Source organism: Urocitellus parryii, chromosome 3 (genome assembly GCF_045843805.1).
Source record: "Urocitellus parryii isolate mUroPar1 chromosome 3, mUroPar1.hap1, whole genome shotgun sequence".
Lineage (NCBI taxonomy): Eukaryota > Metazoa > Chordata > Mammalia > Rodentia > Sciuridae > Urocitellus > Urocitellus parryii.
Window position 1 is genome coordinate 7,842,783 of NC_135533.1, and position 17,640 is coordinate 7,860,422.

Consider the following 17,640-nt stretch of genomic DNA (forward strand, 5'->3'; position numbering starts at 1 on the left):
TTCAAGAGGGCACATACTGTAGGGTGAAGGAGCCCTTCAAAGGGGACAGCGTTAATGTTTTGATGGTGACTTCCAACTGCCCTCAAGCAGGTGGCTTCAGTCCTGCATTCCTAACAAGACCACATCAAGCCAGGTGCTTCCAGCTCCAATGACAATGACGAGCAGAGAGCCATGTGCGCCACCATGCTTGACAACATGGTCCTCACGCACTTCTTGATAAAACAGTCACTCCACTTTATAATGAGGAAACTGAGGCAGAGGGGTCTGCACTACTGGCTGAGTACTGGAGCAGGGACAGAAGCACAGATTGCTCTTGGCTGCCAACCCCAGAGTTACCTCTCCCTCCTACCAAGGTTTTTTTTTTTTTTTTTTTTGGTACCAGGGATTGAACCCAGGGGTGCTTCACCATGGGCCGTATCCCCAGCCCTGCTTATTTCTTTAATTTGGAGACAGGGTCTTGCTAAGTTGCTGAGGCTGGCCTTAAACTTGCGATCCTCCTGCCTCTTTTCCTGAGTTTCTAGGATTCCATGTGGAAACCACGGCTCCCAGATAGCACTTTTCTTTTCCAAGTGATAATAGAGAATGTCTTCAACTTTTTAAAAGTATGAAACTAAAGCTGTACCAGCTGTTTTTGTTTATTTGTTTGCTTGGGGGACTGGGTGGGGTGGAGGTGGTAACTGATTTCTTCTGCTGTCATTCGGTGGAACCTCCAGCCCCTGACTAAACACTCTTATGGGCCGGCATTTTGAGGACCTCAGGTGGTATTTTTCCATTTAATCATGTATTTAGCAGGACCTTGCCCCTGTGACATTTGTGGTCGTCCCCCACTCCCCCAGCTGTGGCCAGCAGAACAAGAACCTCACAGGGTGCCAGGGGTGGCAATGGGGCCTGAGGGAGGCCAGAGAGGCAGAGTGGGGTGTTGACCAGTACAGGAGGTGGAGACAAAGGCTCTGGCTCTCTCTTTCTGTGTGTCTGTGTGTGTGTAGCTTCCTGGAAAGAGTGACAACGACGGTAGATGTTTGAGCACTTATCAGTGCAATAGGGAAGTGCCTTCTTGCTTATGAGAATCCTCTCTTCTGAGCTCTCTGTGGGTATCTCGTAACTATTTCAACATGGTGGCCCTGGAAGCAGTCCTGAGGAGTCTTTACAATCTGCTACAGGTCAACAGCTAGCAAGCCACTCAACTAGGACTCAAAACCAGGTTACATTTGGAAAATAATTTGAGCTGGGTGTGGTGGCACATGTCTGTAACTCCAGCGACTCAGGAGGCTGAGGCAGGACGATCCCAAGTTTGAGGCCAGCCACACCAACTTAGTGAGGCCCTAAGCCACTTGGCAAACCCTTCCTAAAATTGGAATTAAAAAGGGCTGGGGATGGGGCTCAGGGGTTAAGATGGGAAGTAATTGGAGCCTATTTATCTTGAAGAATACTTTTAGCGTAAAATTAACAAGAGCTTTGTAAAAACGAATTCAGGAGCACAGTGGACATTTGTAAAAGTGGAAACTACATAAAGTGACAGAGCCATGTTCATGGCAGCCGTCTTCACAAAGTGGAAATTACCCAGTGTTAACAGGCCGGAGGGGGAACCAACAGGTTGGTCTGTTTCTATGAGGGAATATTATTCCATCTTAAAGCAGGAAGGACATTCTGACACAGGACACTAAGTAGGCGACCCTTAAGGACATTATGCGGAGGGAAACCAGCCAGGCACAAGAAGACAGTCCTGAAAGATTCCATTCCTAGCAGGTCCTTGTGGTCCAGGGGCTGGGGGAAGGGCACAGGGAGTTGGTGACTGACAGGCCGAGAGGTGTGGTCTTGCCAGGTGAGAGAGGCTCTGAGGATGAACGACAAAATGAATGCACTCAGATCACTGGATCGTGCAATTAAGAGGGCTAACATAGTAAATTTTATGTTATTTCTGTTTAACCACATGAAAAGTAGAAAAATTCTGCTATGTCCTCTCTGGAGCTTAATTTTCTTATCTGTAAAATAGGGATGAAATAGTACTTTCATCTAGAATCGACATGAAGCTTCAATGATATGATACAATTAAGCACACGGAACATGCCTGGCATATAATTAACACTCCGTGAAGGCCCACTGGTATTATCTGATCAACATGGTGACACTGCATACATAAATACTTCACTTTGAGTAAAAGGTACTCTGAAAACTTCACGGAAAAATGTTTCTAAGCTATTAGATGGAATCATGTGAAATGGAAAAATGGAGATGGAAGAATGTAAAATGGTTACTTTTTAAAATATTCAAGATACTTGGGAATGAGTCGTCAGTGGCTTTGAAACATTCAAGGAATTCTTTGGGAAACTTCTCTCTAAGGGATCATTTCTGGCCCAGGAGGAAAAGTCCCATAGCCAAGGGGGTTCCCCTCAGGGTCAGTGGAGTAGAGCCTGGGGGTGGGCACCTGCCTGGCCCTCTTCAGACGATGTGGAACTGCTGACTGAGAGCTCGAGGCTCCCCCCTCACTGATTCCCCCCCCTGTGTCCTTGCTCATCTTGCCAGGACACAGCGATCTGGAAATCCTGCAGGGAGAGCAGCAAGATGAGGGAAGTGGGTCCCCCCACTGCTAATCTCATTTTGGAATTGCTAATTTCAGATGTGATGATGGAGCTCATGGAGCCAGGCTGCAAGAGACCAGGCATTACCCAGAGGTGGGCACTTAGCCGAGACGAGGCCCCCTTAATTAGGATTCTGGCACCGTGGGTGGGAATGTTGACTATTGCTGTGAATAGTAAATCATAAATGCTAAATTACATCCAATCTCAGAAATAACTGTGCAAAACTTCTCACAGCATAGATAATCAGGCAATTACTGAGATGGTTACAGCACCCACAGGCCGCGGCAACTTTGTTGTGAGCTCCCTCATCCTCTGAGGTTCAATCTCATTTATCCCAGCTCCAGTTTTATGTATTTCACTCTGGTAAATAAGAATGAATATCCAGTCTAAGTTTTAGACTTTGTAAAATATAGAACACATAACGTGGTCCACAGTTTAAGTCTTAAACTTATAAGTTAAAACATTAAATGTACCACTTGTTCAAAAGACAAAGATGATGGAGGAGTCTTCCTTGACTATGATCTCAGCCAGGGGGTGGGCCTAGGTGTGTTTTTAATTTTCTCTTTGCTCTTTTCCAATGTAATTTTTGGAAAATAAAAATTTTCTGAGCCCTCGTTTGTGCATGTATAATTTGGAGAATTTGCAATGATTTTAGCAGGGCTCTACCCAACACTCAACTAATAATAAAAATAACTCAATCTCTTGTGATTTTAAGCATGCATTTGTGGCATCCCTGTAGCAAGAACTTCATGAGTCATGTTGTCGACCTCTGTTTTGCTAATCAAACTCGCAGAGGTCAAACATCCTATGTCAGGTGGCACAGAGGGGAAATGGTACCAGGTACCTTGCACCCATTTTGCTCTCAGTCCATGCTGATCACATGATTGTTGGTGACTGAGGGAAGACGTTGGAGGAAGTAAAGAACTTGCTTACTGGGCACAGTCTGAAGGCACAGATTCCACGGAACCATGACGGCACCCTTCAGTCACAAACGTGGTTTTGCAGGTGGATTTTCCCTGGTTGCTGGCCTTGGCGCATCCTCTCCCTGACTCCTGCCAGCAGGGGTCACTGCAGAGCGCTCTGGGCTGCTGATGGACTGGTGGTCTCTCCCCTAGTTGAGGAGGCTGTAGAAAGTCAGCCTCCAGAAGGGGCCCTGGCTTCCTCCCTGTCCTTGGAGGGGACAGACTCCCAGATCCCAGGAGGCCTACTTCCCACTGACAAGGCTGCTGTCCTCCTTGTGGGACGGGAGGGGGGCCAGCGGGGCTTGGGTGGGTTCCACAGAATGGCTGAGCTCTCCAGCTCTTTCTGAGGGTTGGTGGGGCTGGGGTCTCGCATCAAACTTCCCTGGGTAAGTGCCAGTCTCTGAGTCTCTCCAATACCCTATAGCACAGCCTGCCAGGAGGAGGAGTGGAATTCCACCAGAGGCCTGCTGACGGCATGGAGGGACCCACTGCCCGCAGTTGGATGTCACGTGAAGATTCATTTGAAGTCACCAAGAATTGCACCAAGAACTGCATAATTAGGAAGGCAAGTGACTGTGCGCCATGCTGTATGATTTACAGAATGCTTCCCTTTCTAGATTCTATTTAATTCCCACAAACCAAGATTTATTCTTATTGTGCAGACAACAAATCTAGGTTTGAGAGAGGTTAAAGTCCTCTCCTCCAGGTGGAGAATCCCCACGTGACGGCTCCCATCCTCAGGCTCAGTTCTCTCCACAGACACTGAGCACTTGCAAGATGTCTCTAGAAGCAACTCCATTCATCTCAAGTATTTAAAGCAGCTGTCGGGGACCCTTTGCTGGGGCTGTTGTGTTCAAAGACCAGTATGACATCTCCAAAAATTTTCTCTCTTGCGCTGAATGAGAGGAACATTTTAATAGCTACTTATTATAATCGTGTTCATTACACTATTCAATTTGCCTAAAATGCAGTGCCTGTGTTAAAAGATATGAGACAAACTTTACAGAAGCAAAGGGGTGAGGCTGTCTCAGCTGCTCCTCAGCCAGGAGGGAACAGGATCCCAGAGGTGACAGAGTCCCTGAGCAACTGTGAAGCGCTGCAGCCGCAAGCCAAGCTTGGCAGGGAGGACGTGTGTGTCAGGCTGGCGCAGGACGTCTGTCCCCAGCAAGGTCTTGGCTCTGTGATCTGGATTCCGTTTCATGTTTCAGAGGAAAGTTCCTTTCTCTGAAGTCTACATTCCTTCCCTGCCCTTCCGCTAACGGTGCCTTCCAGATTTAGACACCAGCGTCAGGTTGACGCCCCACACTTAAGATCTCCAGAGTGGACCAGATTAGCTATCTTCTCACACCATGATTCCTCAATCTGCCACTGGACGTGCCTCCACTCCATCTCTAGGTGTCTCATTGTAGGCCTACCTGGACTCTCTGTCCACTCCGTCTCTAGGTGTCTCATGGTAGGCCTACCTGGACTCTCTGTCCACTCCATCTCTAGGTCTCATGATCGACAAGGCCCATCTTTGTATCCCTGGCATTGAGATGGTGCCTGATAAAGACAGCTTTTGCTCGGGTGCATGCACTAGACGTTGCTGTTCTTGGAACACCTCTGTGGTCCTCCGTGGCAGGAACTCAACGGTGGCAGGCACTCGCCTGGATGAGGAACCCCCTGGGGCAGCGTTGCCACTTCTCCTAGTTCAGGAGGCTACCCCTGCATCAGGCTCCTGCAGGGCCAGGAAACCAAAGTGGAACAGGCAGAGTCTCTGTGATCTCTCCAATCCAGAGCCTGCCTGTCAGGCTTGTTTAATGACGTGTAACAGGTGAAAAATGACAAGAAGAACGTGAGTCAGGGCAGGGATTCCTGTTCATGACATTCACTGTTTTATCCCCAGAGCGTGGAAGAATTCCTGGCACACACGTGTTCAATCAATATTTTCTAAATACAGGACTGATTGGGAGAATGACCGACTGAATGCATAATAGACTAACCCAGAGCCACTTCCCTCTCCATTCCCTGACTTCCAGTCTCTGTGTCGTGCGTGAGTGTGTACGTGTGCAGATGGATCTTTCAAACAAATACAATTAAAAATTGAGTATCATGATCTTCTCTTTATAAAAAACAACAATTTAAGTATGAGGATGGCTATTTACAAATATTTTACACACATACCCACAGACCCTAAGCTACTGCAATAAAGAGCTTTTGTAATTTGTTTCAATGTAAAAAAAAAAATGCACAGGTCTTGGGAAGTAAACAGATGTCCCACCTGAAAACCAGCAACTTGGCATTCTCAGGATTAGTTTCTAAGCAACTGGTGGAAAGAACGGGTCTTGTAAGTTGCCCTTGAACATGGGGTAAGTCCACAGGTGTGGTTGGTGGCATGAGGAGGTTCAGGGCTTTGCTCTGTGCCAGGTGCCCAGCAGGACCACAGCAGGGTTCAAGCCCTCTATGCTTGCAGAAAGTAGCACCGGGATGTGCCCTGGTTTGCAGTCTGGCACCTAAACTTCTGGGCGCGCGCTCTCTCTCTCTTTCTTTCTTTCTTTCTTTCTTTCTTTCTTTCTTTCTTTCTTTCTTTCTTTCTTTCTTTCTTTCTCTCTCTCTCTCTCTCTCTCTCTCTCTCTCTCTCTCTCTCTCTCTCTCTCTCTTTCTCTCTAGCTGATTTTATCCTTACCCATGATTGACACAGCCCAGCCATTTCCTGTGAAGCAGGACACAGCCAGCAGAGGGGTGAAGGCAACCCAAAACAGACCTCTCTCGGATGGATTTGTAAACAATTCGAGGTGGGAAGGGAAAGGCGCTGGGCAAGCACTTGTTGGAGACAACAGCGAGGAACGTTTTTCCCTCCCTTTTTTTTCCCCATCACTCTTTGTTGTTTGTACTTTTTGTTTTCTTGGTCCAGTTACCTAAAGCACACTCGGGGAGTTGATGGTTTCCAGCTTCCACGTGTAGGCACCTGGGCTTCCTGCCCCGCCTGCCCGGGTTCTGTCCCACAGCCCATTTTATAATGCAAAGCACCACCACCAACATGGCTCGTTATTTTCCTCTCTGAATAAAAGATGAACACATCAATTATGTGTCAGCCGGTTTCTAATGCGTACCCTTGTCACGCTGACCTCTTTCTGCTTTTATATTTTTCAGTACCATCCTGACATTTGTCAACTGCAGCAGTTCCAAACCTTTCCACCCTATGATCCTATTATTTTAGCACTTTTCCGACTCTCCCCCTGTCTAATTAGTTTGACCTGCGGCTGTGGCGCGGGCGGGCGGGGGCTCCCGGGATGGCACTCACCACTGTTTGTAGTCTGCGTCACAATTGCAGTAGTACTTGGGGTCCGTGCAGTTGCGCTCGATGCCACAGGCGCACTTCTGAATCCCAGGCTCCGAGCCCCCCCAGTAGTAGTGCTTCTCGTTGGCTTTGCCAACCCACCACGTGTAGGGACTCCCATCTGCAAAAGAGGGAAGGCACGTTGAGAAACGGTCTGCTCAGACAGGCCAAGTGCTGCCTCCTCCAGGTGCTCAACCTCTTAAAAGTACATTCAGTAAAAAAGAATCCGAGGGAACGGTAAGCTCAAGCTTTGCCACTGGTACGTGGACGTCTTTCCCCAAAGAAACATGTTGGTCCTAACTTCTACAACAGGAGTAGGATTCCTAAGTTGTTAGCTCAGCTGAGACCAGTCCACTGTGGAGGGACCTGGGCCAGGAGCAGGTTCAGTGACACACAGCTGACTTCATGGCTGCTCTGACTTTTCTGTGAGTAGATAGTCCTGGGGGTGGGGGACTACTAGAGCCAATGTAGATTTTCACTTTTTCTAAGTCTAGCCTCTTAATTTTCTTCTCTCTCTCTCTCTCTCTCTCTCTCTCTCTCTCTCTCGCTCTTGCTCTCGCTCTCTCATTTATGATAATGGTGATTGAACCCAGGAATGCTTAATCACTGAGCCACATCCCTAGCCACCCCCTTTAAAAATATATCTTATTTAGAGACAGGGTCTCCCTGAGTTGCTTAGGTCCTTGCTAAGTTGCTGAGGCTGGTCTTGAACTCACCATCCTCCTGCCTTGGCTCCCCAAGCTGCTGGGATTATAGGCATGTACCACTGAGCCTGGCTGGCCTCTTAATTTTCTGAATAAAGAAACTCCCATCTAGAAAGTTCAAGCAGTTCTTTTAACCTCCCAGCCAATTATCTCCAAATCTAGAATTCTGACCCAAAGTAGGTACATGGGGGTGACACACTGTACAACTCTCTCTATACAGTCTGACCTTTGTATCCACAGGTTTCTACCCTTGGAATCAACAAACTGCGATTCTAATATGTGTTTTTTAAATTAAAAAAAATTTATAAAATTGTACTAAACATGCGTAGACTTTATTCTTGTCATTATTCCTGAAACAATATAGTATAACAAATTTATTTACGTAGTAATGTACTGTACTAGATCTTAGACATGATCTACAGATGACTTAAAATACACAGGAGGATGCCCATGCATAGGTTATACACAAATATTGCCCTATTTTAATTGAGCATCTGCAGATTTGGCATCTGCAGGAGTTCTGGAACCAACCCCTAATTACTTTCCTTTATTATTGGCCGAGTAGTCACTCATTTGTTCGTTCATTCATCCAAATCACAAACATCTATTGGGTTTCCTTTCTGTGCCAAATAAAAGTAACCCAGCCAAACAGTGGAGGAGGAAGATGCAGATTGGGAATACAGTTTAATAAGCATTCTGAACATGGAAGAGGGAAGGAAGAGAGGTCATAAAAGAAGCTGTCTCAGAGGAGGCAGACCACACACTGTGTCCTGAAGGTCAATGGGCATTACCCAGATGAGCAAGGACCTAGGAGAGGTGAGGGGTCTGTGCAAAGGAAGCAGGGAGTTAAGACAGAGGGGAAAGTTCTCTGTGCAGAACATGTGCCGGAGCACGTGCATTGGGGTGGAAGAGGCTGAGGGAGGGTAGCGGCCACAGTAAGGGCCAGCCACTAGGGCCAGCCTGCAACAACAGCAACGACTCTGTCCAGGGAGGAGGTTATACTGCACTGGTCTATTCCAGCTTTTCAATGCCTATTTCTCCTCCATTTTAAAGAGTTTGAACTTTGTACTGAAACCAATGGAAAACCATAAAGGATGTGCAGCCGAGATCATCACCGTCAAGTTTGGGTTTCAAAAGATTGACAATAAGGGAAAAGATGGATTTCTGTGGGATGGAGTTAGGGAGGCCAGATGTGATGCCCCCTTGTTAACACAGAAGAGAAATAATAAATAGTAGTGGAAAAAGAGAGAAAGAACTAGACAGCAAGAGATTTGGGTCGTGCACTTGGGCTGGGAGATTGGGGTTGGACAGAGCGTGAGCAGAAGGTATTGTGGATCAGTCCACGGCTTCTGGCCTGAGAGACTAAGGGCGGGGAATAGGGAAGGAGGTCAGGAGTTCAGGGAATGTTGGAAAAAGATGATGAACTTGATGCATAAAACAGTTGACTGTTCATGTCTGTATCTCAGGAGCATTTTCTGAGCGGAAAATTCTGTTTCAGAAACCATCAGGGCAAACCAGAAAATATTGGGAGTGGCAGAGATACAGCTGGAATCTTTCAGATCACAAATCTTTCAAAAAGACGCAGAAGGAGAGGACCACAGTGGAGGTCCAGGAAGGAGGCAGTGAATGGAGGGAAAACGAAGGAAGGATTTCCAAAAGAGTGGAGTGGCCAGCATTGCCAGAGTTCATAGCAAAATCCACTAAGAGGAGGGTATACAAGTCCTCTTCTATGCGACAGCGAGGAGGCCATGGAGACTTTACTGAGAGGGGTTGCCAGTGAAATGGGGGAAGAAAAGCCCAGAGAGAGCCAGCTGAGAAAGGAACAGAAGGGGGACAAGGAGGCCCGACAACGGAGGGCTTTGTTCCAATTTTATTTTACTGTGGTGAGAGTACTTAGCATGGATTCTCCCCTCTTCCCAACTTTCTTTTTTTTTTTTTTTTTTTTTTTAAGAGAGAGGAGAGGGGGAGAGAGAGAGAGAGAGAGAGAGAGAGAGAGAGAGAGAGAGAGAGAGAGAATTTATTTATTTATTTATTTTAGTTTTTTTTCGGCGGACACAACATCTCTGTCTGTACGTGGTGCTGAGGATCGAACCCGGGCCGCACGCATGCCAGGGGAGTGCGCTACCACTTGAGCCACATCCCCAGCCCTCTTCTCAACTTTCTAAGTGCACAATTCATTATTGTTACAGGTGTGGCCTGGTCCAACAGCTCTAGAGCCCACCCACCCTGGTGAACTGCAGCCCCTATGCCCATTGGTCAGTAATGGCTCATTCCCCTCTCTTCCCAGCTCCTGGGACTTAGTGTCACCGTCTGACTATTTTAGATACCTGCTATATTTGGAATCCTGCAATTCATGTGTATGCATTTTGCTTTCTCTTCCTATCTCTACTGCTACCTTATTATTTCTCTTCCAAAATAGTGTTATTTTCTACAAGGAAGGAAATTCTGCCATACACAACAACATGGCTGAACCCAGAGGCCATAGGCGGAGATCAGATCACTCTCAGAGGAAGCCGGGAAAGAATGGACTCCAGTGGAGGTAGTGCCAGCCAGGGAGGCTAAGAGGTGAGTCCACTGAAATCTCCAGGCCTCCGGGTTGGAATTCCATCATGTTAACTCACCTTCCTCCCTAGATGCTAAGTGCACACTTATGTCTGTGAGTGCTCAGAAGAAAGATGTGGAGTCCTGCACTCATGAATTCTTACTTGAACTATCACAACATCTAAATAACACCATAGAGTAAGGGTGGATCATAATGGAGCTACGTAAAAGCTGCCGTGGTCCCTTCTCTGGTATCCCAGCAGCTTTCAAGAGCAATTTTGTTAAAATGTGGGCAATTTAAAGTCACTGAAAATGGACAGGGAATATGGTCCATGCTCCGTGTGATGGGATGGTGGATGTTCTCATCCTGGAAATGCGTTGTCCATGCATTCTCCTAGTGGAGAGAAATTGCTAGATTTCATGTAATTGGAAAAACTGACTCTTTTTCCTTGGAGTGAGCCTTTCTAGAATTTCAGAAGGCATACTGGACTTGATCTGATAAACAGTAGAGAGGGAGATTTCCGTATTCTATTCCAGAGATGAATAAGCCAGCTCTCTGAGATAAGGTCTACTTTGAAGCAGTGTCTGCTGCCCATCTGGGCCTTTCCCAGAACCTGCGGGGCTTGTGTTTGCTTCCCACGTTTATTATTTTGTTTCTCCTTTCCCTGTCAGGGTAAAGGGCAAAACACCCAATGTTTTATGCTCCCCAGTATTGAAAACATGACTAATAATACACTTTTGATTCCAGAGTTTCAAAAATGAAGGCTTGAAAAATACCACTTATGGCAACTATCTAGTGTGAACCATCCCCAGAGATATCTGGGTGATTTGGCCCCACAACTGCTCCAGGTTCATGTGGGACCCACCTCTGGCCTTGTTACAGGAAAGAACAAGGTGAAAGTCCAGGCTAACCTGGCAGAAGGCTCATCAGGCCTACCAGACCTCAACTTGACCCCATGACACAGAAACACCACCAGGTTGGTTATCGGATCTATTTATGTAGTTATTTATTGCCTACCAGGGATTGAACCCAGGGGTACTTATCCACTGAGCCCTTTTTAATTTTCATTTTTTAATCTTAGGACAGGGTCTCACTAAGTTGCTTAGGGTCTTACTAAGTTGCTGGCTTTGAACTTGTGAACCTCCTGCCTCAGGCTTCTGAGTTGCTGGGATTACAGGTGTGTACCACCACACCTGGCTTATTGCATCTTTTCAGGGTGACCTTACTCTAAATGCTTTATTCCAAAGGAAAGTTTGGTCAATATCATTGTTTTTTTGGAAACTGTAACACACTTGGGAGAAGGAAAGAAACAGGCCAGACACAGGTAAAACTGGAGTTAATGGAAGAGTGTGTATCTCAGTGCCTCAATTTCCTTTCACTGAGTGATCGGAGGCACCTAAAACATGTTTCTTTTCTTGTCACTTCTTATTCTAGTCTTTTAAAGTCTTTCCATTGTTATTGCTTTAAACTGCTTTTCTCCAAAGCCAATTAACAGGTAAATAATAATTTGTAAAGCAACAAGCAGCACTTAATTAGCACAGCACTGGAGTAAAGAGGTTCTTCGCTCCAAGTAAATTGAACTGTTCTCCTCTTCCGGAATATAAAATATACACCAAATTAAAAATTAATTTTAGTTATAGTGACTTAACCAAATTAGCCAGTGTTAAACACAAATGGTAGAATTGGCATTTGCCCCTGTGCTACTGAAACAGTTTGCTATTGGCAAAAACATATCTTCATTATAGTCAGTGACAGTGATTTGCATGAACTATAGAAGCTCACATGGATCTATATTCTTTGTAAAAATCAGAACAACGTCAGTCAAAGGGGCAAGACAACGATCGGCATCACTTTTAGGATGAGACCAAGGCAAATGCAGATGAGAGGCAGCTAATTCCAGCACTTCAGGAAGCACCCAGCCCTGGAGAGAAAGCCTCACTGTGAAGCCTGTGCCCAGCAGCATGTGCCCAGCAGGAGCCCCCAGCACGGGGCCCAGGGTCTGCTAAGTTGCACTGCAGACCCTCAGCTCACTGTAGGCGTGGGCTCTTGTTAGACACCAGGGTAAGATCTGCGATGACATTTCCTCTGTGGATGGTGAAGAGGTGACACGCCAGTGACTGGATAAGAGTGGCCTGGTTTCTCAGCTCCTTCTCCCACCCCCTGTCTTTCTCTCACATAGTACTTTAGTCCTCATGTAACTAATGCTCCCAGTTAGACTGATGCAGAATTTTCGTTCTCCTCATGAAAACCAGTCAGGTGCAGCACAAAGCACACAACTTTCGTATCTCCCTGAATGGAAGAATGCCAACACGAAATATTCCAGGGGAAAAGCAAATTGTACCATTGGTTATTAGCACTGGATTATTCAGTTAAATCACTATAACGAAAATTAATTATGAATTTTATTAATTAGCATTATTTATTAATCTTTAATATTCAGAAGGAAAATGGTTCAATTTGCTTTGAGCAAACAATTGCCTTTCTCCAGGGCTGTGCTAACGAAGTGCTACTTGTTACTCTACAGATCATTATTTACCTGTAAAGGGAATAATGCAATAAATGCAATAATGCAAATAACTGCTTATTGCCTTTAAAGCAATAAAGATGGAAAGACTATAAAAGACAAGAATAAGAAGTGATGAGAAAAGAACTAATTTAGTTGTCCAAGAGTTCAAGAACTTCTTTAATATGATGATTTTAGTTAACAATATAAAGTAGTCATAATCAGTATGATGAAATGAGATAATGATGAACCACATTCAAATAGCTAGAAGCTAAAGTATCAAAATGGGGCATATTGAATTAAAATAGCCCAATATGGGTTGAATTAAATGTAATCACTACACTGTTAGACTCACTTCAGATCAAGCTTTATTAAGGTGAAGCATTTATTAGGGTTTGGATGATTAAACTAGGAAAGGAGAAAGGAAAAGAGAATACTTGTTCTCCAAGACCTAAAGAAACCAATGGATCTCTCTTATTTTTGCCAATAACTGTTCCAGAAGCATGGGACAAAGGCAGGGAGACCTCTTGAAAATATGGTTCAGATGTGGGCTTTTCAGAATGTGTTCTTTGGAATTTCCAGGCCACACAAAGTACCTGAATAGGCTGCTTAAGTAACTGTTATCCTAGTCACTCTCACATGAGACCCTGGATGGTCACTGCCACACTTAATGACTTCCATTACCTACTTCTACAAGATATTAAAGACAATACCGCAAGGGTTCATAGTCTCCAAAATGAAAATGTAGAAGCAATTTTTTAGCTTGATGAAACCTAGTTTTATTATATCTCCTATTACCGTTTAACTGCAAACTCTGTCAAAGAATCACACACAGGTTTTTTTTGTTTGTTTGTTTTTTTTTTTTTTTTTTTTTTTTAGTAGAGCAAACATAAGTACAACTGGCAGCATGGACACACTGGTGCCTGGATGCTCAGTGCCCCTGTGGACCGCTCCTTTGCAGATCACCCCAGGCTCTGCTCTTGGGGAACATTCTAGATGCTCAAAGTCCACTAAGGTATAGGAACCTCCCTCTTAATTTTATTGTGTAATTTTGAAGTTTACAACCTGGTGTTAAGGCATTTATACATAGAGCTTGTGGAGTAGTTGTTACAAATGGAGCATCTATGATCTCACACAGGGTCCCCCTAAGTGGCTCTGGACAATCGCCCACTTCCTCCGCCTTCCATTCTTACCCCTGCCCTGCTGCATTGCTCTCCTTCCAGGTCATCGGTGTGTCTCAGCTGCCCTTTTGACAGGATTACAACATTCCTCTCGAGGTGTGACGACAATATGCTTACTAAGCAAAGACGACCTTAATGAGTATAGTTCTAGATCGGATGTGCAGAACATCCCGACACCTGTGAAACCTTCCTAATACAAATGATCTAGAGAAGAAGGCAGGCAGCGAGCTCCAGCCTGGCCGGAACAGAGGGAAAACTCAAAGTGCTGCAGCTTCTCAGTTAACCTGATGTTTGAGGTTGGGATGATACAACAGGCAGCAATTCCCTGCTCCTTCAGAGTGGGCCGTGCACAGTCAGGGATCCAGGGACGTAAAGCCAAAGGGGACAGCCTCCTCTGGCCCCAGGTATAGGAAGAGGGGATAAGCCAGTAGTCCTGGAGTTCCCTGACTTAAATAGAGACAAGCTCTCCCCTTTAACTGGTAGAATGGTGTTAGTACAATTGCGTCTAAGAACTGAACCATGGAGCCCAGGCTCAGATTCTCATAGCAGCATGAAGGCTGGGAGGTGAAGCCACAAAAGACAACTTCTGTATTTTTTTTTTTAACTTAGTATGAAATAGGAGTAAGAGAAGGTTTACAATGTACCTAAGGTCCATCAGATGCCTATAAACAACATAGACTCCCTGATCTATAGACCAAAAAGTCATTGGAATAAGAATCTCAAAAGGAAACTTTGAGCAGTGGCACACACCTGAAATCCCAGCAGTTTGGGAGGCTGAGGCCAGAGGATCTCGAGTTCAAAGCCAAGCTCTGCAACAGCAAGGCACTAAGCAACTGAGTGAGACCCTGTCTCTAAATAAAACACAAAAGAAGGCTGGAGATGTGGCTCAGTGGTTGAGTGCCTCTGAGTTCAATCCCCGGTACCCCCGTACCCGCTTAAAAAAGGGAAATCTTGAGAACTGATCCTAGCATCCGACAGGACTGTCACATGTTGACCTGGGAGAGGACAGTGGTGGGTTTAGCTCACTGCACACTTGGGAGCATATGTAGAGAAACTGACTCCCTTTCTTTGGGTCAGTGCCTGGATCCCATTGAGCTACCTACCCAGGACCCTGTTTCCTAGGTAGGACATGAAGAGGTGACAGTGAGGCTTAGTACAGACATATCTCCATTTAATTATCAGCTTTCTTCTGAATAATATAATCATTGTAACTCTTTTCTTTTCTCAATTTCATAACCGTGATCCTGAATCCAAATGCCTGTTTTTTTTTTTTTTTTTACTATTTAAATTAAGGATTTTAGAAAGAAAATTAAAAATCATACATCTTGGCATTCTCTTAGACGCAAAAGACAGTTCTCTCAAACTACCTATAATTTTTGAGAAATCAACTCATTAAGTTCATTTCCCAGTCACCTAATTTTATGATGTCCTATGTTCATATAAAACCAAATAAAAAAATGAATCCCCAAAAGTCCTGTGGAATTTGTGCTGCAGATAGTGATGTGAGGATGGGAAAAACTCATAATTTTGAATTTCTAATGTAAACAACCAATTTCATAGTTAAGGTGAACGTTTCATCTTTCTGTGATTGAATGTCTTGAAACTCATCTGATTAGGGATGAATAGAAATGAATGCAGTTGATTAGCTTCGGGTTGTATCTTTCAGAATTACACTGGATTCTCCTATATCCTATTGATTTGAGTATGGGCCAAATTTAGAAATGTAGAAGTGAAGTTCAGATTAAAAAGGACCTGAATCAAAATGTTAATAATTAAAAATTAATTTCACTGCATAATATTTAAATTTATTTTATTGAATTGAACTTAATAGATTTCAATCAAGGACTAATTCCACTGAGCAAGATTTGATTCAGTTGAATCAAATCAGTTTGAATCCAATTCAAATGAATTAGATTTTATTAATTTGAAATGGAATTGGAGTGACAGATTTGATGAGTGTGTAGCTCTGGGCAGTGTTAAAGAGTGGAATAGGCCGACACACTCCAGGTGCCCTTGACTTAGGTCTCAGCAACGTCACTGGCACTGCTGCTCCCTGGGAAACATGGTTGGTTTCTTTGTACCATGGTCCCTGGGAGCAAAGGTGATCAATTCTAATACCATAGCGATGGGATGGAACTGCAAGGGGTTGTTTCTTTGATTATTTTTGTTTCTCTAAATTCTTTTACAGACAGCTTGCTTCTTCCTTTCCAATATCTTTCCATTCAGACTTTCTTTCCTGTCCAAACGCAGTGACTCGTATAAACTGTGCATTGTCCATGAGGGTCTCTGTGCACTTCTGAATCTCAAGGAAAGTTCTTCTAATGTTGAGTTATAAGTAGTGATGTTGCTGCCATTTAAAAATAGTTCATCTTCATGTTTAAGGCAGTTCATTTCCATCTATCATCTGCTGAGATTTTTGAAAATATGAATTGATAGTGAATTTTGTTCAAGGGTTGGTCTGCTCTTATTGAAGTTATATATATATATATATATATATATATATATATACACACACACACACACACCAGGGATTGAACTCAGAGGCACTCAACCACTGAGCCACATCCCCAGCCCTATTTTGTATTTTATTTGAGACAGGGTCTCACTCAGTTGTTTAGTGCCTTGCTGTTGCTGAGGCTGGCTTTGAATTTGTGATAGATCCACCTGTCTCAGCCTCCCAAGCCACTGGGATTACAGGCATATGCCACTGCACCCAGCAAAATTATATTTTTTTTTCTCCTTTTAGCATTTCTAAATTTTTCTAATGATAGTGTGATTTAAAAACTCACCTTTGTTGTGATAAATCATCACACACACACACACACACACAACTATATTGTTAGATTTGTTTTGCTATTTGTTTGGGATTGTTGCCACCGTGTTCATGAGTAGCACTGACCTATGATTTTCTTTTGTTGGACTCATCATTATTTATGGTATCAAATTAACATGGCCTCAAAGAATGGTTGGGGGACTGAATAAGGTTTCAATTGTTTGGTAAATTGTCTGAGGCTTACATACTTTAATCTTTGTTTTAAGATCATTCTTATATCCATTTATGTATGTTTATATTCTTAACTATTTGTTGTATCCATTTATACATTATTTTTAAATGAACTTGTCAATTGCATCTTAATATTTAAATATACTGGTTAACAGCTGCACATGTGCTGTTGTTTTTATTTCTACTCTTATTTATCTCTTTTGTCTGACTAATCTAGTCCCAAGTTTATTTTATCAGACTCTTCGAAGAATCAATTTTGCAATCTTACCAAATGTTTGATCTCTAGTTCATTTTTCCTACCTTCATAATTATTTCATTTTTCTACTTTGTATGTACTCTAGGATCCTCAATATCTTTTTAAATTTTTAACTTTTAACTAATGAATAAAAATTTTCTCTTGTGCAATATGCCATTTTGAAATATGTATAATATGGAATGAATAAATTGAGCAAGCTAATGTACTCTTGGTGATTTTTAAAACACAGCCTTGTTATTAACAACCTTCACCGTGTTGAACACCCCATCTCTTGAACTTATTCCTCTCATCTAACTGAAATTTTGTATCATTGACCAACATCTTCTCTATCCCAACCAACCAGTCTCTTAACCACTATTCAACTCTTCTTTAAAATTGCACATATAAGAGAGATGGTGTGGTATTTGTCTTGCTATGCCTGTTTATTTTACTGAATATAACATCCTCCAGGTTTGCCCACGTTGCTGAAATGACAGAATTTCCTTCTTGCTAAAGGTTGAATAGTGTTCACTTGTATATGTATATATGACCTTTGTTCATTCATTCATTGACGGGCACTTGGTCGACTTCCGTGTCTTGGTTATTGTGAA

General features: G+C 43.8%; 1 protein-coding gene across 1 annotated transcript in view; it reads right to left on the reverse strand.

Annotated features, from left to right (window-relative positions):
• The window catches only part of Cntnap2 (contactin associated protein 2), a 1,300,648-nt gene that overhangs the window by 401,146 nt on the left and 881,862 nt on the right, over positions 1–17,640 (reverse strand). The window contains exon 14 of the mRNA XM_077795886.1: positions 6,825–6,981. Coding sequence (XP_077652012.1) covers positions 6,825–6,981 — 157 coding nt within the window. The remainder of the gene's footprint in view (positions 1–6,824; positions 6,982–17,640) is intronic.